The sequence below is a fragment of the Rhincodon typus genome, unplaced genomic scaffold (genome assembly GCF_021869965.1).
Source record: "Rhincodon typus isolate 14 unplaced genomic scaffold, sRhiTyp1.1 hic_rhity00001674, whole genome shotgun sequence".
In the NCBI taxonomy this organism is placed as follows: domain Eukaryota; kingdom Metazoa; phylum Chordata; class Chondrichthyes; order Orectolobiformes; family Rhincodontidae; genus Rhincodon; species Rhincodon typus.
This window is the reverse complement of record NW_025967312.1, coordinates 1-20,645: the sequence shown is the minus strand read 5'-3', so window position 1 is coordinate 20,645 and position 20,645 is coordinate 1. Positions and strand designations below refer to the sequence as shown.

Below are 20,645 nucleotides of genomic sequence, written 5' to 3'. Positions count from 1 at the left end.
TTTGGTGGGATAGGATGAGTTATTCACACCTCTCACATGTCAATGAGTTTCCGTTCACCCTTGTAGAAATGCTCACTGAATTTCAGATATCTCATCTGATCCTTTTTGAGGTAACTAGTCTAATTTCAAGTGCAGTTGGATTAAGTGACGTCTAGTATTAAAAGGACATTAGAGTTGTTACAAAATCTATAACATTATAACTATATGTATGTGATACCAACGATGATTGCTGCTCTGTAGGAGATCTGGGTTGATATATTTAAGACATACATAAAGCCAAGTTTAATTAGCATGTGCTTGGAGTGTGACTGGATGAATTACGCATTACAATTCGCCACCACTACCTTCTCATGGGTAACTAGGGATGGGCAATAAATGTTCATCAGTCAGCAATGCCTACGTCCCACGAGGGAGGAAAAAAAGCTTGCACTTCTCTTCATTTGCTATGGTTATATGTATAATCTTGGTATTTTAACTGTTTACTTCTTGAATTGTAGCTGTTTTATTATGCTAGGATAAAATGTGCATCATTTTTACAATGCTCCCTCTAGTCCTTGAGTATTACTTATCAAATCACACATAAAGTTACTCACACTAATACATCACCTACTTAATACTCCAGAGGAGGTTCACTAAGTTGATTCCAAAGTTGAGAGAGTTGGTTTATGAGGAGAAATTGAATAGACTGGGACCATACTCATTAGAATTTAGAAGAATGAGGGCGATCTTACAGAAACGTATAAAATTATGAAGGGAATAGATAAGAGGGAAGTTGTTTCCACTGGCAGGTGAAACTAGAACTAGGGGACGTATCCTCAAAATAAGGGGGAGCAGATTTAGAACTGAGTTGAGGATGAACTTCTTCACTAAAGAGATGTGAATCTGTGGAATTCCCTGCCCAGTGAGGCAGTTGAGGCTACCTCATTGAATGTTTTTAAGGCAAAGATAGATAGATTATTGAATAGTGAAGGAATTAAGGGTTATGGAGAGCAGGCAGGTAAATGGAACAGACTCCATGGAAAGATCAGCCATAATCTTATTGAATAGTGGAGCAGGATCAAAGAGTCAGATGGTCTACTCATGCTCCTAGTTCTTATTTTCTCATGTTCTTATGAGGCTTTTGCTTTTGTCCCATGGATGCAAGGAGACTGATACATCTATGCAGCTCATTAGGGTAAGATCATGTAAACTTTGAAACATTGCTAATCACCAGTTGATATGTGTCTATCCAATAAACCAGCTGTCCAAAAGCTGTTCAGTGTAAGATATCTTAAGATTTAGAAATCTGTACTCTCACATGATGATCACTGCTAGAATTAATACCCAGCATCCAGTAATCCTAATGGAATGATATATCAAATTGTATGTGTAACCTCAGCCACTCATTAATAAAATGAAGTAACTCTGGAGACAGTAAGGATTGCAGAAGTTGGAAGCTACAATCAATAAAAATGTGGAGCTGGAAAAGCACAGCAGGTCAGACAGCGTCCGAGGAGCAGGAAAGTCCACGTTTCAGGCCGAAACCCTTCGTCAGGACTGGGGAGGGGGAGGGGAGCCCAGAAATAAATAGAGGGAGGGGTTGGGTCTGGGGGAGGTAGGTGAGATGGAGATAGGTGGATGCTAGTTTTCAATTTTTGGTTTTCAGCTGCAAAATGACCAACTGTATCTATTCATTTCTTTTAGATGTTCATACACCTAACTTTAAATTGCAATTTTATAATGAATAGATAGTCCTCTGTGCATCAGAAATTAGTACACTTCCTTTAATGATTTTGCAAGAAGAGTTAATTGATTAATTCTGTTGCTTGTGGTATCTTAAGGCTTGAAACTAAAACTTAATCTGAACTTGTTGAAGTAGATATTTTGAGCTGAGTCAGGCATCAATCATGTATTTAAAATAGATTGTCAAAACATCATAAATCTGCATGCTAATGAGAGAATATAAGGTTTTGTCCAGTTCTATCACTGAATGTCTATTCATAGATTTAGGTTGCATTTAGCTTGTGGCCATCATCTCCAAGATTTCTTGCTGCCCATGTGTAACCTATACCACTCTTGACAGCATGTGCTAAGGCCTTCTGAGTTCTGCATAATGGATGTGAGCGAAATAATGTAAGTAAATTTTATATGTTTCTTTTGTGTTTACACCTGATGTTGTGTCATGTCTCAAGGTCAGTATCTCAGTAAAATTTGAGGAGATACAGTATGTCCCATTATACTTTTAAGACACATCCTTCTCATGTTGTCAGTGTGTTATAGAATGTAACCTGTGGGTACAAACGTCTCATACTTCACCTTATCCTGGGGATCACGTGAAGCATGCTCTTCAGTTGTAATCTATCATAATATTAGGTCAGACACTAATGCGGCTGTGTTAATAGCGGGTTGTTAAAAAAAAAACTGTTAGATTCTTCAATACAACTGTATTGTTTCTATGTTAGGAGGGATAAAATAAGTATTGCCACATCTCTTTGCTGGAAGCAGTGCCCGCATCACCTAGTTCTTTGGTCCTCTAGAAGGGAACACCTTTACTTGTTTCAAAGCAATGGGCAACTTTGTGTATCCTTATACAGTAATTCTATTAAGAAAAGGAAAACTTTGATAATGGCTCAAGTATAATTTTTTTAATGAGCTTTCAACTTATTGTAGATATTTTTAATCAACATGTTATGACACACCTGAAATGTGAACCCAGGACTTCTGGTCCAGAGGTAGGGATACTACCACGGTGCCATAGAAGCCTGCTTCACCCATTGTATAACTAAACATTGTACCTTGCTGCTTTTATATTTCCTAGTTAACCTGCTTGGAAATGTCATTACACACCTCTGGAATAGGTGGGCTTTGAGCCTAGCCTTCTTGGTGTAGAGGTAGGGATGGGAGCACTGCAGCCCAATAGCCACCTATATATAATTAAACATTTAACCTTGCTACCTAGAACAAGTTGCTTAATTTCAATTAGCAATTGAAGATCTTAAATTGGCAGATGAGGCTTGATTTAGTTGTAAGAAGGAAAAAAAAAAGTTAATTGGTGCATATTTATTGGAAAAGTGGGTGATTGGTATAGAAACCCAGAGGTACAGAATAATGCTCTGGGAATGTGGGTTTAAATACAGCCATGGCAGCCGGTGGCATTTTAATTTAGGTAGGGATGAATATAAAGGTGCCTTACAAACAATTGACTGGATTTGATTGCTGGCTGTTTGTACTCTTTGACTTTTAAAAGTGCTCAAGTCAGACCCCCAAGTGTGTAATTGAGTTTAATTTAAATTAGGGGATTAAATGTTCGGAGAGAGCATTTGTTCCTCCTATCTCCCAATACAATATGTTCACATAGTTAATGTTACATCCATTTGCTTAATACAAAAATTTATTTAGCTGCAATTAATGATCAATGCAATAAGAATGTATCTCAAAGCTGTGTTTAATAGAGGCTAATCCAAGTTAATTTGAACTCTGAGTGACTGTGTTGGAGTAGCTGTCTATTTGCAGTGCTAAGTTTATTTTAAGATCCATTTGTAAAAATACAATAGTACTTGTACACGTCACACTCCAATTACTTTTCTCTCTTGAAAGACACATTCTGGAGATGTCATGTGTCTCTCTTTTTTGCTCTGGTAAAATTCGGTATTTCAAATGAAGACCTCTAGTTGACATTTTGCCTGGTTGTTAGCCTTCATAGTAAGAGTTATATTTCATAACTTGCACACAGAATTTGATTCAGTAGTGAATATCAATGAAGCTAGCTGTCAAAGTGACAGTTAAGTATTGATTATTTTTGTGAAATTTTACTGAAGTGCATTTTTAAACAGGGTGGAGAAATTGAATACAGACATCCTCACAAAAAAATATTTTTTTTTGATCAAAAATTCTTGAAGCTAGGAGAAAAGCTGTGTAGATCGAGAGTGCTGGGGAAACACAACGGGTATGTTAACAAGTTTGGAACCTGTTCTGATGAGGGGTTACTGGATCCGAAACATGAATTCTGTTTTCTTTCTACAGACTGCTGTCTGGTCTGCTGTCTTTTGTTTTTGTTTCAAATTTCCAGTGTGTGGAGTTCTTTATTAGTTTTTAGCGTAAATTGAAAATTGGGTTAGTCTGTGGTTCTGATTTACTTCCATTTTGAAGAAGCAAATTGGGGTTTTTACAGGAAATGTGATATTTTGTTGCAAACTGCTTGTTTTGGGTTAGGAGTGGAATTAAGTCTGGTCTATAATGTTCTGAGAATTAAGACTGGAGATGCATTTTGTCAGTATAATTGCATAAACTATTAGAATTTATGTTCATTGGTTTCTATGTTCATCAATGTCTTACTTGGATAATAAGTATAGTGAAAACATTCTCAAGTTTAGTTGGCTGGGATTTGGCAATTAGCACAAGTAAAAAAACCTGTACAAAATTAACATGAATTCTACTGGGTGTTTTATGTGTACCAAAGTGAAGACGTGGAAATGTGTTGATTTTCACATTCATACTTTAGCATTGATTTAATGTTTTCTATAGCAAATAGTGGTGGCATGTTGTAATAGTAGTTTGTAAAAAGGGCATGATTTGCAAACGAAAAGAAAGCAATTTCTGGACGCACATACGTGATGACTTGACAGCAATTAATTTGTAATGAACAGACAAGCTCTTTCACACTTTTCACAACACTGGGGCATCCAAAGCACTTTGTAACGTCCCTAGGGTAATTTTTAACTATAGTTAATGTTGAAACTCCGCAGGTTATTGGTTCATTATTATTGCATCAGAAGTTGCTTGCTAACTTCCCCTTGCGTCAGTATCTGTGGACGTACACTTCCAGCAATTCGACAACTGTCAGGATTGGACTTCCCCCTTCCCCGTTCAGTTGCTAATCATCTGAAGTGAATTGGACACAGTCCAAATCTCCGCTTTGAAAGTTTAAACAGACTTGTTTTGGTCTGTCTCTTAGCATAAAAAAATCATTCCTCTTGTTTCATCCCTCTGGGTGAGGATTAAGTTGGTGAATTGTAGCATTTTTCATTGCCCTGTGTCAGTGAATGAACAAATTGCATGTGCACCACTCCAGAGATCAGGTACTAAAACATCACCAGCACGTGTCATTCAAGTTTGGAGGAAAGTGTACACAATTTCACAAACCCTCTTGAGACATCTTCATATTGTGTCACTGAGTGCTGGAAAGGGTCATTGTGCAGAGTATTTACATTAGGAGGCCTTTCCTAATCCAGAACCACGACACTAATGTTTGGCTTCTTGTGGTGCGTGCTATAACATGTACAGGCAGTCCACAGGGTGCAATCGGGTCATGTTCTTTAATCCGTTCTCAAGTTGACTTGTACTCCAGTCTGAACACGATGTAGGACAATATAAAATAGCTTTCTTTTTAAGTACAGGAAATATTTGTATGTCAGATGTTTAAAATTACACCTTGGTATGAGATCATGTTCATAAGTTGGATGTTTGCAAATTGGGGAGCCCCAGGATGTAAACAGGTTAATTACAAATCTGGTTGAGGAGGTGGTGGTACAGTGGTAATGTCACTGGGCCAGTCATCCACAACCTCCTGGTGATCTAAGTGCAGAAGTTCAAATCCCACCAGGGTGAATGCTGTTAAAGGGGAGGGACGGCAGTTGTGCCACACCGGTCCAGTAGACCCAGGTCCAAGTCCCAGAGGTATGTTTGTAAACCCAGGGGAACAGGTTGATCTGAAAGAACATCTACACTAGAGGGCGCCTGAGCTCCAGAAGGTTTGAAGTCAGCGGGCAGGGACAGGTGCAAGGGAATAGGGGCGGAGCAATTTGGGGAAGGGGCGGAGATAGCCGGGAAGGGGCGGCGTCAAGGGCTGGGGCGTGGTCGACACGAAGGTGGGGCTGACGGCGAGGGGGCGTGGTCACCACGGTGAAGGGGCGTGGCGACCGGGGAAATCTCGCGATACTCGGCTGCCTTGCTGACTATTATTACCGGCGGTGCCGCGCGGCTTCTCTTCAGTTCGTCCTCAGTGCAGGACAACGGGAGCGAGCCGTTCAGAGTCCAGTTGGTCTTTGGTGTAGGACAACAGCGGGAGAGACCGAGCTATTTACAGTCCAGTTCGTCCTCAGTGTAGGACAACAGCGGGCGGGATTGAGACAATTACAATCTAGCCTGGCCCAGTCGCACACCGCACCGATAGCCGAGGCACAAGAAGTTGCTGGAAAAGCTCAAGCAAGTCTGGCAGTATCTGTGAAGAAAAAAAATCAAAATTAACATTTCGGGTCCGCCGACTTTTCCTCAGAACCGCTATCCGTAGCATTAATAACCGGTAAGACACAGACTTTTGTCGGTCTCTTCTTCCATTTGGGATTTGTTGGCTTCCTGCCTATCCGCGGCGACTAGGCCCTGTTACCCCGGTTACTCCAGCTGTGCTGCTGCCTGCTCCATGAGAGGGAGAGGGGGAGGGGAGGGGCGGAGATAACCTTTAAACCAGCTTTAACCAAGCTGTAGATTTATGGGCTCGGACTTCACGGGGTCTCCGAGATGGTACTCCTGTGTGGTGCTTCGTGTTCTCTGTTTATAAAGCTGAAATATTCCTCAACTTTTTTTTTAAACAAATGATCAGCTTGTTGATTCTCTCCCGATTTCCGCCCTTTCATGTTATAAGGGAACTGTCGCCCTGTCAGGAATCATGGGCGCAACTGTTAAAAATTCTGAGATAAATGTTGATTTTTTTTTTGTGTTTTTTTTTTCCTAAGTGGAATAGATCAGATTCTTTCAGAGGCGAATAAAGGTCATGTAAAATGTTAGGAACGCTCAGCTGGTCAAGGTTGCATTTGTGACGGTGGAATACAGGTGAAGAGTCCTCTGCCTGAAATGTGGACTTGGCTCCATTCTCCACAGGTGCTACCTGATTTGAGTCTTTTCCAATGCTTTTCTGATCCCTCTGTAGTTGATGTGCTATTTATGTAAAACTCACCTACTTTGTGTTTTAAATCAAGAAGTGTCACTTTTTTTTAAAATGGATATCTATTTGCCAAACTTGTACCTGTTTTTGTTGAGTACCCTAATGTCAAAATGTGCTAATTCCGTAAAAAGGAGCACTTTAAAGAGCATAACCACCTGCCGTAGTTGTATTCTTTAGATGAATGTACAAGAGTCTGATGTTCTATTTTGTACTCTGTTCACAATGCAGGGATATAGTAAACTCTACTTGAAAGTGTATACCCTCAACTATAAACAAGTTCATAGAGAAATACATTAATTTGTAGCTTAGAAGATGTGTGTGATATCTATGTGTGAGATGGTTTTAAAAAAAAAACTTGAGAAGGTGAACAACACGGTAATGCAAGCTTTGTCTTGTAAAGGAAGTGCTTTGACTGCAAAGCAGATGCTTGAGATTTTCGCAACTGCCAGTCTTAAAGAAAAAAAAAATTCTAGAATTTTCCTAGTGAAATAGAATTTGAGCTCATTTACTGTAAATCAGTGGCCTTGGAAATTAAAAGGCTGTGTAGTGCAGCTGGCGACTGGTACGGCTCCATGAAGTCCTCCTAAACAGGAGTTTAGCTCATTCAATTATTTGGTGCAAGATTGTCCATAACTTATTACAAGAAATATTGAGATATTGTTTTGACATTGGTAAAACTGGGAGTGTCACTTTATTTTCTTGTCACAAGGATTCCAGTTAGTCTCAGCCTATTTTTACAGCAGGGTGAGGGGAAAGAAAGCTTTTTGAAATTTTTAAGGAAACACTATCTTTCTCCTCCACTCATTTTCTTCACCCTGCATTTTTCTGTTTTTTTTTAAGACTCTTGACAGTAGTTGGAAGTCCTGAACATGCTCTGAATCTTTTCTTTTTGCCACCCTTTACATCTATACCCACTTTGGATAGAACATAATGTTTGCAATTGAACTTTAGTTTAGTTTAAACTGAGCCTTGCAACTTACAAGTTATAATGATTTCACTAATGTAGTTAAGCACATCATTTGGAAGTAGACTATATGCAATGGTGCATACTTTGGATGTTTTTGTGGTTATAATATTTGTAAAATTTTGGTAAATTGTGGTGGAGAAATGCTGTCCTGAGTTGTGCGTCACCACTAAATCCTGAGTGATTTGCAGTATTTCATTGTTGACCACCCAAAAATGGGATTCCCTGTATTGTCTCAAATGCAAAAAAAAATGACTAGATTAGTAATAAATGCAATTACAATTCATTACTGATAATTAGAGCCAGTACTTCATGATCCAAGAACTCCCGTTTTGTTTTAAGACTAGACTTCTATTTCTGCAATGCTGCTTTACTGTGGGTGGCAAGAAGGAAACACTTGAAACAACAGCATCAAGATCGCACATTAATATTTTGTGTGAAAAGATTAATTTATAATTTTCTCATGCTTTTTGGTGGCCTCTCTTCTCACTCTTAACACTTTTTTTTTCTGTAATCAGTATTTGACTTGGAATTCACCATTTCTTTTAAATCTAATTGTGATAGGGTTTTTCTTTGTGTTGTTTTCAATGGGCTCAGATTTCCATCTGATCTTGAAATATCATCAATTTGTATTTCCCAAAGGTTAATACAACTTTTTGTTTTTGCTTCTCCAAGCTGAAACTCATGGGGAAGGATTAGAAAAGGAAGAAGAGATCTGCATGGCACTGGCTGCAGGCATTCTGCTTTTGCCTTTGAATGTCCTAGCTCCACTTTAAATTTCTGTCCCTTGTTGTCCCAACAATTTCTATGTATCTTTCCAATCAAATCCTTTGTGGCTTTTTAACCACTCAGTCAGCTAACCCCACAAACTTCTATACTCAAGGTACACAAGCCAAGTTTATGTAAAAGATCGCCTTAATTTAATGCTTCTAAATCCCAGTATTCTAATCTGCGAATACACAAAGGCCATTCTTTTTACTGAATTTGGTAGTTTGGGTGATTATTCCTTTTAGAAAGGAATTGTTACATAGTGGATTTAATAGATTATGTAATGCACAAATTGAAAACCTCTGCATTTTCCATCCACCAAGCTAAAACAGCCAGACAGCTCTAACATTAATCAAACTCTACCTGTGCTACAATAGGAATATTATACATTCATAATCAAGTTATGTTGCCAGTACTGAAATGTAATTTACCAAGGTTGTACTGACTTGTTTTGATGTAACTGACCTATTTACAATCTATTCTGGAGAAACTGCTAACTTTTTTTTTTTGACATTTAGTGCTTATAACAATACAATTTTTTTTTTTTAGTTACTATGTTTTCTTTCTATTTCCTGCTGTGGATTAGTTGCTAGTAGCAGGAGAATTATTGGCTCTCGTTCTGCCTTTTAAATTAAGTTTTTGAACTAGTTGCTAGGAGGAACAAGGAGGGCACCTTTTCCCCTTGTTTTTAGTTGTGGAGACTTCATCAAGCTGTACAGCCAACACTGGAAGCTCACTATTGTGGAGGACCAAAGCTTTATTGTTGTTTATATCATTCTATTTTTAAAAAAGTACAGGTGTTTAACTTTGTTTCCTCCAATGTATTTAAATCAAGTAGCATACTAGTAGATGCTCTTAATGATCAGCCATTTCTGACAGTGTATGTTGTCTAAGGTACAAAGGTTTCTATTGAAGTCTCTCACGATTGTCTCAGTGTTTGAAGAGATGATGAGGATGTCACAACCAGCTGTCTAATTCTGGAGTCTTCTTTAGAAGCTCTGGACTGCAGCCATTTCAGATTATATCTTGCATGCTGAACTCAAAGTTTGTGTTTTCCTGCCTTTTTGTGAAGGAACAATTAAAGTACAGTAAAGATGAGTTTTTTGAGGTTTGGGTTTGTTATTCCGTATCTGCATTACCAATGGAATTCTTCATTCAGGTGAGTTTACATTTGAGAGCTAGTCAGCTTGGTTTTAAAATGAGATTTTTGCATTTATTTTGAGTTGTGGATATTGCCACAACTGGTTGTGAAGTTTTTCTCCATGAAATAGAAAATATTGAGAAGATTATTCAGTTCTAGTTTCCAATAGTGGAGTCTGATTTAAAAACTGTTATTCCCTTGAGCAACAAAAAAATTAGTTTTTCTTGAACTTTGACAACTTTAAAAGCTGAATTCTGTACACAGCATTTTAAAAATTTGCATAACTTTTATCTTTGATTAAACTTTGGTTAAACTGCTCAGATTTCATGTGTAGTGTGTGTATTTTTATGGAGCTGTATCTCCCAACCAAGCTTGAGGTGAAAATCGCCAGGTTATAGTGCCACATAATGTTTAGAACAAAATCAGTTTAATCTAGTAAGTAAGCATGCTATTCCCATCATTTGGAAAGCAGCAACTAGAATTTTGTTTTTGTTTTTTCCTTCAATATTTCAGAAAATACATCAATTTGAAACTAGACTTCCAGGACTTTTTTTTAAATGAAGAGTATGAAGATATGAATTTGGCTACCTTATTTTAACATACATTAAAGGCACTTCTTTTTTTTAGAGAAGTGTGTAAGAAGCTCTTCTGGTAACTGAGTGAATATATAAATGCAATTTGTAGAAAAAGTTGTAAAGCAGTAACTTCAGATATGTTGTTTCAACGTGTGTGGGCCATCTCATGAATTATTATCCTCTATACTTGAATATGAAGATGTATTAAAATTTTCTGGAAGTGCAAGTTAATAAGTTTGAAAGCAACGTGACATTTGGTGAGCAGTGGGGCCATATGTATTTGTTTAGTTATCTCATGTTTGTGTGTCCTGCTCAGGAAGATTGTGTGTTCTGTGCATTACTCCTTTTTTGTGTGAAAATGTTTGCTGATTTTGGAGTCCTGTTTCAGTCATTTTTGTTGCCTGTAACCCTTGCGCTGCAGTTGAAATAGTACTGAAGGCTTTTTTTTCTATTCTATTTACCAATTTTGGTTTTAAAGTTAGCGCTCCTTCAGATTTTAATGTTAAAAGCAAGATTTCCCCTACAGTTTTATTTTAAATTGCTTTGTAATGAGCAATCATCCCTTGTTTCTGTTCCCAGGTTCAGGTCCATAAGTGTTTCTTAAAAGTGTAACATCCAAAACTTGTAATTTAATTTCTTTTCCTCATTGCATAATATTTACATCCTGATTACATTTGTGAATCATTTTAAAACATTATACATCATTGGTTTGTTTTTCAAAGAAATGAGGGCTGAAATGTAATCTTTTCAGGTGATGTAAATAAAAGTTCCAAGTGTTGCAATTGCACAATGACTTTTCCATAAATGTGACGTATGTGAGTGTTTCCTCTTCAGGATGTGTTTGTTTTTTCTCGCCCACAGTGATAGTCATACTATAGGTAAATTTCTTTTCCTTTTCCTTCTCCTGTAGTTTAAGAACTACAATGGAGGCTGTTGTTCGTCGCTGTCCATTCCTTTCACGTGTATCCCAGAATTTTCTTCAGAAGGCTGGCAAGTCACTGATCTATTATGCACAACACTGTCCCATTATGATGATGAAGGCTGGAGCCAAGCCTGTAACCCGGACTGTAGCCACCTCTGCTGCTCACAGCCAACAGACCAAAGAAACCACCCCAGTGAATGAGAGTAAGGATCTGATTATATTTTTAAGTTGTGATAACTTTAAAGCTGCTTTATGTATACCTAAGGACTTTCAAAGTCCTTAACTGTTGGAATATGTCAAAAGGAACAAAATTATTCCTTTTTTTAAACTTTAGCTTGTTAAATATTCTTTTGAGGCTTGCCAATCAAATAAATGGGCATCATTGGTGATGAAAATGATTATGGTAAAACTTGGCCTGCAGTCTATTGATTTTAAATACTTCAATGACCCAAGGTTAAAATGTCCTTCATTTATCCACTTTAATTGCCAAGCTGAAACAATAATCTTTTTGGCATAGAGCTCAATTTAGCTGTAAGAACATGCTTAAATAACAAGACTCCAGTGTGACTCAATCCTGAGATTCCGGCTCTAATGGGTATACTATAACAAATTGAATTACTAGAGCTCAGTAGTTTAAGAATAAAGTGATGACAGTTTTGTTCAAAGTTGGTTGACATGGACAGCGGATGTGGGAAAATACCAAGATTGTGCAATCCCTCTGTTTGGACTGATGTTTCAGATCCATTTTTCTATAAATACTGCAATACTTTTAACCATAATCAGCACAGTTTCTAAAGCATTTTATTATTTGTTCTTTGCATTAAAGTAGACCAATTTGATTAGCATCTGTTTTGTTTAACTTAAGCTTTTAAAGCTCCAGATTTTTCTTTTAATGGTTTTTGAAAATATTTTCCTTTTGGATTCAGTGTTTAAATTTTGCTGAGGGTGCTTTTCTGAATGCTCCACAGAACCTACTACTTTGACTTCGGCACCAAGTGTCCCAGCTTCTCAGCTTCCCCCTGGACACCCAGTCCCTAGTGCTGGACAGACTATTGCTTCCAAATGTCCATTCCTCGCTGGTGAGATGAGCCACGGTAAGAGCTCTGTTGTCCGAAAAGCCAGTGTGGAGTTATCGGAGGATGTGCAACAGATGCACGCTGTGAGAAAAGGTAGGATGACCTGGATGTTAGAATGCAATTTAATTTGTGTACTTTTAATTTTGAAGGCATGCTGTCATTTTACTTCGGGATGTTCCAAAGTGCTTTACAGATGTCATTACGTTTCCTTCAGATAGCGTCACTGTTTTATGGGCAGATTTGGCAATTAATTTGCCTTGTGAAATTTCATGATGAATGAGCAGTTGTCAGGTAGTAGCAAGAGACTTTGTTATTTCACAATTTAAACTGCATGTAATGTGGCAGCCTGATTTCTAAAAATGACTAATCTCCAAGTTCCTGAAGCTACTGAATTGAGTTATGATGATTTTAGATAATATTTATATTCATTTTATAAACATCAACTGATTGATTGTGGTACCTTCCTGAAGTGTTGATTATTCTCGAACAGAGTTACCTGTGTCATCTGTCAACTCGACTGTCACCAACATCACAAAGGTAGATGAACAAAAGGAAGTTGGCCTGCAGAGGAACCTAAATAAGGGGACAGAGCAAAAGCCTTCAATTTCTCATCTCATTCAGGATAATATACCAAAATGTGAGTGCAGAACAGAATAAAAATCGTGCAAGTATGCAATAAGTAGTACCAGTTTTAAAAAGTGTTCTTGCAATCTGGTCAGCCATGGTCATGTCACTTGGTTTTATTTTTAAGTTTTTAAAACCTTTTTATTCTGTACTTTTTATAGCCATTTCAGCTTTCAAATATGATGGATTTTTTGAAAAAAAGATTGATGAGAAGAAGAAAGATCATACTTACCGTGTCTTCAAAACTGTGAATCGCCGTGCTGATGTATTTCCCATGGCAGATGACTACTCTGATTCTGTGAGTGTCAAGAAGGAGGTTTCTGTTTGGTGCAGCAATGATTACCTTGGAATGAGCCGTCACCCATGTGTTGTGGGGTCTATCATGTAAGTTTCTGAAATAAACTAGAAATAAAATCAAACCTGTGTTATGCCATAAATCATCTCTTGAGACTGGAGCATCCTGCAGTTGTTACTTTAAAAAACAGTATTGGTTTCACTCTAGGAATATTCTTTAATGAGCGTGAGCCATCCTGCATCTGTTGTAGTTAAACTTCTCTGAGATATGGTCTGGCAATAGATTAATCTGGATAAATTATTGAAAGTATGCCCTGGCTTCTCATTAGTGACTTCCCTCCAGCTAGTACCTAGGTTGACATATAAAGAAGGAAGACCAAGTGTTTGACATGGATCCGTTCCATGGTCTGTTCCTGTTTCTTTGTAAATATGTGGGCAAGTAAAGATTTGTATATCGGATGCCCAGTGGTGGTGATGGAGGCATCATATTGAGAAGGTTAAACATACCACATCTTAGTAGCACCTATGTGTCATAGGCCAATTTTCTTTTTTAATAATTTGGATTCTTCAATTTGTATCTAGGGACACCCTTCGGCACCATGGTGCTGGAGCTGGTGGGACCAGGAATATTTCTGGAACTAGCAAGTATCATGTTGATTTAGAAAATGAATTGGCTGATCTCCATGGCAAAGATGCAGCACTGCTGTTCTCATCATGCTTTGTGGCAAATGATTCTACCCTCTTTACATTGGCCAAAATGCTCCCAGGTATGAGTTTCTATTTATTTATTATAGTTTGTAAGTCAAATTGTCTACTTTTTAATCAGCATTTGCCCTCCCTTCCCACCCAGAGGTGCTGATCTTTGCTAGGTTTTTAAGGGTGGACATACCACTCGCTCATCATAATATTCTTTGTTTCTGAATAGAGGACACTAGCTGCTATCCTTTCTTCACACGTTTTTCATTGAGTATGGAGATATAAATCAAAAATAGCTCTTAGTTGAACTTTTCCTCTTTGTTATGCCCGGGATGTGGGAGGTTAATTGCATTGTTCTACTAATTTCGGCCTTTGAACTTGTGTGGTTCTGTCTTCTCTAACAGCCATTGGTGAGTGTAAATTCACACACTGCCTCCCTAACAGGGTTATAATTTCCACCATCTGCAAATCCATTCCTGCTTCAAAGTTTCTCGCCTATGTTATTTCCTCCACTTGACACCTCCGTCCGTGTGAACTAACCTGTTACTATGGCAGTGTTGCATTCTCTCCTTGACCCATGCAGTTTTAAACAGAATCAAGAACAACATCCTTTTAAACACCATTTTTGTTCCCACTGGGCTTCTCATTGCTTGTATCTGCTCTCCTTCAAGCCAATTAAGGCAGATTGTATCCTGCAATGGTTTATTTGAGTTTGCGCCCTTCGCTGTCTGTCTTTGGAATGAATCCTCCAGAGAACATCCCTTTTTCCCCCTCGAAATATATGTTCTGATTGTGTCCCTTCCTTGTTCATTTGTTTCTTCAATATGGTCATGGAGACCTCACCCTCACGTGTGTGAATATAATTTGGTTTACCTGCGGTTATCGGCTTGTTCGTGGAATTTAGAAACTACGCTTCTGCAGTGTGTGACAATAGCTGGCAAACTGGTTAATGCAATGAAGAGATTCTGCTATATTTGCCAGAGTTCACAAGTTAGGGCACAGTCCCCAATTTAACTAGGAAATGGATCAGAGTCATTTCCAAGTATGGCGGACAAGAACAAAGAACGACTTTTGCTGTAGTCACTTTGTTTTGGTTTATAGGGTGTGATAATTTGATAGTTAGACTTGCATGTGAGAACTGGTAATTTTTGAAAGGTAGTGGAGGATAGTTCTATAGACTCTAACCAAATGCCAGCAAGAGAAGAAAACATACAAGGTGGGAATGTAACAACTGAAGGAAAAAGTGAATTTTCCTATTTCAGGATTTTGTATTGAGCTTTTCGGTTTTCATTGAGAAAATAAATCTTGGATTATTTGTGAAATGAGCATGGTACACTGACAATAATTTCACATTGTACACACTGTTACTACTCAATCTTTGACACAGTGATCTCCAAATATTGTGCTTTTATTTCTTTCTAATGTCCCAAGTGTTAACTGTGGTCTGTGTTTTTACCTTTTTTTCTTAATATGGCTAGGATGTGAAATCTACTCTGATGCTGGAAACCATGCCTCCATGATACAAGGCATACGAAACAGTGGAGTTCCCAAGTTTATATTTCGTCACAATGATGCCCGTCATCTACGGGAGCTATTGAGGAATTCAGACTCGGCTACTCCAAAGATTGTAGCCTTTGAGACGGTCCATTCAATGGATGGTATGCAATGCATTCGTATTTGAATTTAAAATGTTACAGGATAGGGAACTGCCACTAACCAATTTGCAGCAGCAAATTAATCACACATTAACTTGCAAAATTTGTTGAGCAGCAACTTTTGTATTCCTGATGTTGCACAGAATGTGGTTTGGTTTAAGTTGATTTTTCACCTTTTGTAAGGAGTCTATGTAAAAGTGGTGATACAAAATATTTGTAATTTTTAAACTTTTAAAAGCATTTAGCTGAAATAACTGACATCCTAGATGAACAGTTAACCTCTTCCTTTTTTTTGTGTTGGGGTAAAAGCTTTACCTAATTCTTCCTAGAGCAATTATTTGTCATCCTGGTTATAATCCTGCTCTTCTGCATTAATCAGATTTTTGAATTAAGATTCTCAGAAAATACTAACCACTTAATATTGATGGTGCAGTTATCATTCCAATAATTTCTTGACTGTTCTGATTTACAGTTCACAACTAAACTTTTTTCCTCAAAGCCCGACCATTTTACTCTTTCCAGCGCTGATTCATGGTGCTGCAGGTCATGAAAACAATCTTTGCCTCAGTTTGCTGTAGGTCAAGAGTTTCATTGCAGACACAAGTTCTCATGAGCAATGTAACGGCAGAAGAGATTCGCGGGTAGGACCTAGAAGGCCTCTGAGGGGACACTGTGTAGAAGAGAACCTTTCTTTATTAATGGCAAGATTTGATCGGATTAGCTTTGAGGGAAGAATAGACAGAGGAAAAGATTTCAATGAAGATCAGCAGGGTGTTGAAAATGGGAGTGGAATTCTGTGGAAGTGAACGTAGTGGGAGAAGTTCGAGTGCCAATTTAAGTGAGGGCATGTGGAAGAAAACCACTGCCTTGAACAAGGATGGAGATGGTTAACAGTGCCAATATTTACCAATCCGGTTAGAGGAGTGTTTCTTTAAAAAATGTGGATAGTATGATATTCTGTCAAACTTTTTTTAAATTAGGGCAGGACTTTGTAGCTGATAGTGGAATTAAAAAAAAAAACATCGATGGTTGCTGTAAAGATCCATCTGATTCACCTAATACTCCTTTTTTGGAAGGAAAACTGTCATCCTTAACTGGTCTGGCCTACATGTGACTCCAGACTCTCAGCACAGGACTTTTAACTAACTGTTCTGAAATGGCCTCACAAGCCACTCTTTCAAGGGATGTTTGGAAGGAGCAACAAATGCTGACTTTGCCAGTAATGCCCACGTTCATTGATGATAATTAACTGAACATTTTGAGGTGACTTGTGAAAACTGTCTAATACAAATGCACCTTTTTGTCTTGGGTCATTTTGAGATTAAAAATGCAATTGTGAAATATTTGAGGAACAACAGTCTAGAGTGCAAAATTTTAAAAAAAAAAAAAAAAAAAGTTAATCTCTGGTCACAACCCAAGCTTCTCCAGGTCATTTGCTGTTATCTACAAACATTTGCATGTTTAAATGTTCTTCGAAAGAAATGAAGTACCAGCTAGCCAACTGTTAAAATTACCAAGCCTTTATCATTTTTTTAATACAAATTTAGCTTCTTGAATTGTCATGTGTGTCGTTCACTTTTTTTTTGGTTTTAGTTCCTCCATGTTCCTAAGTATCTGGTTTATTGGGTAGGCAAGTATGGATTGTGCAGTTCTAGTAGCACATTATACTTTTTTTTCATACTTCAAGTATAGGATTATTGTATGGTTGAATTTTTGTGTACTTGTGGGCTAAAGCTGAAGTAAACAAATCTCTAACCTTTCAAATATGCTGTCTTTTATTAGGTGCAGTCTGTCCTTTGGAGGAGATGTGTGATGTAGCTCATGAATATGGTGCAATAACTTTTGTTGATGAAGTACATGCTGTTGGCCTTTATGGCTCCAGGGGTGGGGGAATAGGAGATCGAGATGGAGTCATGCATAAAATGGATATAATATCTGGAACACTGGGTGAGTATGTTAGCATGTGAAGAAATGCAGACACTTTTTTTTGCTTCCCTTGAGCAGCAAATAGTGCATGTGATAGCAAGCTTCTGATTTAGAGTTTGATTATGAAGGTTGAAGGCTTTTTCCTATTATCAGCCTGTATGTTCTTTTAATTTTCACTTGTATTCTGGGTATCTATCTCCGCATCATAAAGCAGTAATGGTTTTAAGAATCCTTTAGTGTTACAGAGGTTACTAATTTAGGGTTGCCTTCATTAGGGACCAGGAAGAAAATGTTTAACAAAATACTTCTTTAGAAAAAGATTGAAGAATAGTATAAGGACATATTTGGGTGGACAGCTTAAAACATTTTAATGAACATTTGGTCATGGAAACAACCATGAAATTTAATTCACCTTTGACATTTTTGAAATTTGGATTTTCTGATACAAGTAACCTTGGCAGTATTTTTAAAAGTCTCTAGTTCAGCACCCTAGTGTGAGTTTACTATTTAATACAGTTCACTTCAGCATAGCAAGATGCATCAGGCCTATTTGGAATCAATTACTTAAAACTTGTTCAGTTGTCACACGTCAAGGGAAAGGCTGTTATAACTGCAGTCACGCAGTTCAGCTCTGCACATCCTTCTTTCAAAACAAATCATGCAAGGATATTTTAGTTTTGTGGTAATGAAAAGCAATGAGGCAATAATTTCTTTTTTAAAAAAAAAACTTCCAGAATTGAAGATGGAAAATCTCCTCTAATGCTTTGTTGCAAGTGAAAGTTTAACTAAAAATCTAAGGCTCAAATTTTAAAATCTAAACCACATAGTCACATAACTAAATTCTTTTGAAGTGCCTTCTAAATTCATGGTAGATTCTTTCTCATCTCCAGTTACGATATGGTTGCCAAGATGCGCAATCTGCTGGGGGCTTATTCCCTGTGAGTGCTTTCAAAGGTTTGATCCACCTATAGGCTTACGACATCAGATATCGTCATTGAGATTTGCTTGAAGCTTTTATTTCTCCTTTGCATGCACCACTGTTCTTTTGGCAGTTGGCTGCAATCCAAAAGTAACTTTGCTAGGGTTCACTTGGTCAGTGACCGAAAAGAGTGTGCATCTATGATTCCTGATGCATTTGTCTTCAGTAGCTGGTGGCAATCCTTGGAGAACTGTGCTAGGATTTGAAGCCAGTGGAAACAAGACCTGATTAATCTGTTAAAGCTTCATTATGCAGTGGTTATACCTGTGGGTTTGCAAACCCACTTCATGTGAAACCATACCCAACTGCATGATGTCGGCATGGATTTCTTGACTTTTGCTTTTTAAAGATAAACTACCTTTGTTAAAAATTTAAGTCTGAATTTATAATATTACAATGAGCATATGTGCAAGAAAACATTGAATTGTGACAATCTCTAGCCACTGAAAAATGTTGACTAAATTAGCCATGCGTGGATGTTGGTGTCTTCTCTAGGATTTTGGATAGGTATTTTAAGAAGTTACATTTCTGAAGAGTGTTATGTGACTTTAGAAAAGTGAAGCTTGGAAAGCAACTTAACTAGGATGTCTTTTTGGCATGTTCTAATAGCATTTGTGATGTGAAATCTTAATCAGCTTTCCTCCTCACCTCCCCCCATGAAGTTTACATAGTCCACAATTCATGTAAACTAGTAAGGAACCAAGTAAATAGAACCATTGAATTAATCCGGGTCATCGTGAAAAGGTCCTGTCCCTCTGAGAAAATGTATTGCCAAAAAACTCTTTCAAACCACAAAACAATATCCAGCCTCATAATTGTGTTGGAATTTGAGGGGTGACTTGGAAAGTGATGTAAGAGCACTCCAAGTTGCTTTTAATCTTGAGCAATCGGATCAATTTGACCTTTTTTGTAGTTGAACAAAATGTACTTGCTAGATAATTTTATGATCTGCCACATTTGATTTTGAAGTAACGTGTGGTGCACTTAGAATCTTTGTGTTCCTAAATAAATGAATTTCCATCCACCCGTTACATGCACAAAATAGAAATGAAGTACCTAACAATGTGCACGTACCCCTTAATGCAACTTTGAGAATTGCTGATTTTCCTTTCATGAGTTCATTCTGCGTTGACATTTGAAGTACTATCTTGTGGATTTTGGATTTATTTTTGCTTCAAAATTGTTACATATACTATAGCAATGACCTAGAAAGCTGTTTTGCTTCAAAGAGTGCAAACAAAGCTTTTCTTTTAGTGAAATAGCCTGAAGCCTTCTCACTTTTTAAATAATGGTGTCCCTTTTGGAACCAGCGGTTCAGAATGTGTAGATCAGTGCTGACAGCAGAATTTTTAAAAATCGGAAGTACAAGTCTACAAATAAGCTATTATTTGGTTAAACAGTTTAAATTGGGCATGAAATGCAAGTATAAATCCTGGAATAAAGGATGCCTTTAAAGGTTATTTTACCACAAAGCATTTTCTTGTCTCAGCATTTGGTTTTTCATGGAGACATTTTTCAAATGCTGTTGTCAAGTCACAGGGTGGGGGATGCTTCAATTGTGCAATTTGCTATTTCCACATCTGAGAGCGCATTGCCCAGTTTTTGTACAGCTGTTGAATGTGCGGCTGGCTATGATGTAGTGATGCCAACAGTGGGGACGACGGAAATTGCACCACCTCACCCCATTGAGGCAAGGTGACTCTCCGGTTGAACTAGCAATCCGTCATCTCCCTCTAATGACAGAGCAGCCTATTGTCCTCTTGAGAGTATTGTGACCTGCAGATCACTCAAATTTGAGTATTGCTGCAATTAATATTGAAATAAGGTTTCAGCAGCCTTTTTTTTGAGCATCTTTGAACAGTGGATACCAAGGTCCTCTGTTCATGTGTTGATCCCAGATGCTGCCTAGTGGAGGGGATAGAAGGAAGATTACATCCCACGTTGGAGTGGGACACCAGTCTAATGTTCAACCTGAAAATTATGAGGAGCATGTAAATAAGTTACAAAAGCAATTCGTACTTGCACTATGTAGGATATTACTTGCATTTTTAAAATAAATACTTCACTGTCCTTTTATCTTATCTTGTTTTGAACTGCCAGTGGAAG

General features: G+C 37.8%; 1 protein-coding gene across 1 annotated transcript; it reads left to right on the top strand.

The window, feature by feature from the left end:
* The first annotated feature begins 5,286 nt into the window (after nt 1-5,286).
* On the top strand, nt 5,287-20,645 carry LOC109911548 (aminolevulinate, delta-, synthase 1). Its single transcript, XM_048592692.1, has 8 exons — nt 5,287-6,280; nt 11,278-11,492; nt 12,258-12,458; nt 12,856-13,002; nt 13,151-13,373; nt 13,866-14,050; nt 15,458-15,637; nt 17,417-20,645. The coding sequence occupies exons 2-8, from the start codon at nt 11,291-11,293 to the stop codon at nt 17,599-17,601; spliced, it is 1,323 nt and encodes a 440-aa protein (XP_048448649.1). The 5' UTR covers nt 5,287-6,280; nt 11,278-11,290; the 3' UTR covers nt 17,602-20,645.

Excerpts from the sequence above, each read along its gene's own strand:
- LOC109911548 (XM_048592692.1), top strand. The coding sequence starts at position 11,291 with ATGGAGGCTGTTGTTCGTCGCTGTCCATTCCTTTCACGTGTATCCCAG. Across the intron at positions 11,493-12,257 it reads AACCACCCCAGTGAATGAGA|AACCTACTACTTTGACTTCG; the intron begins GTAAGGATCTGA and ends AATGCTCCACAG. Across the intron at positions 12,459-12,855 it reads GATGCACGCTGTGAGAAAAG|AGTTACCTGTGTCATCTGTC; the intron begins GTAGGATGACCT and ends ATTCTCGAACAG.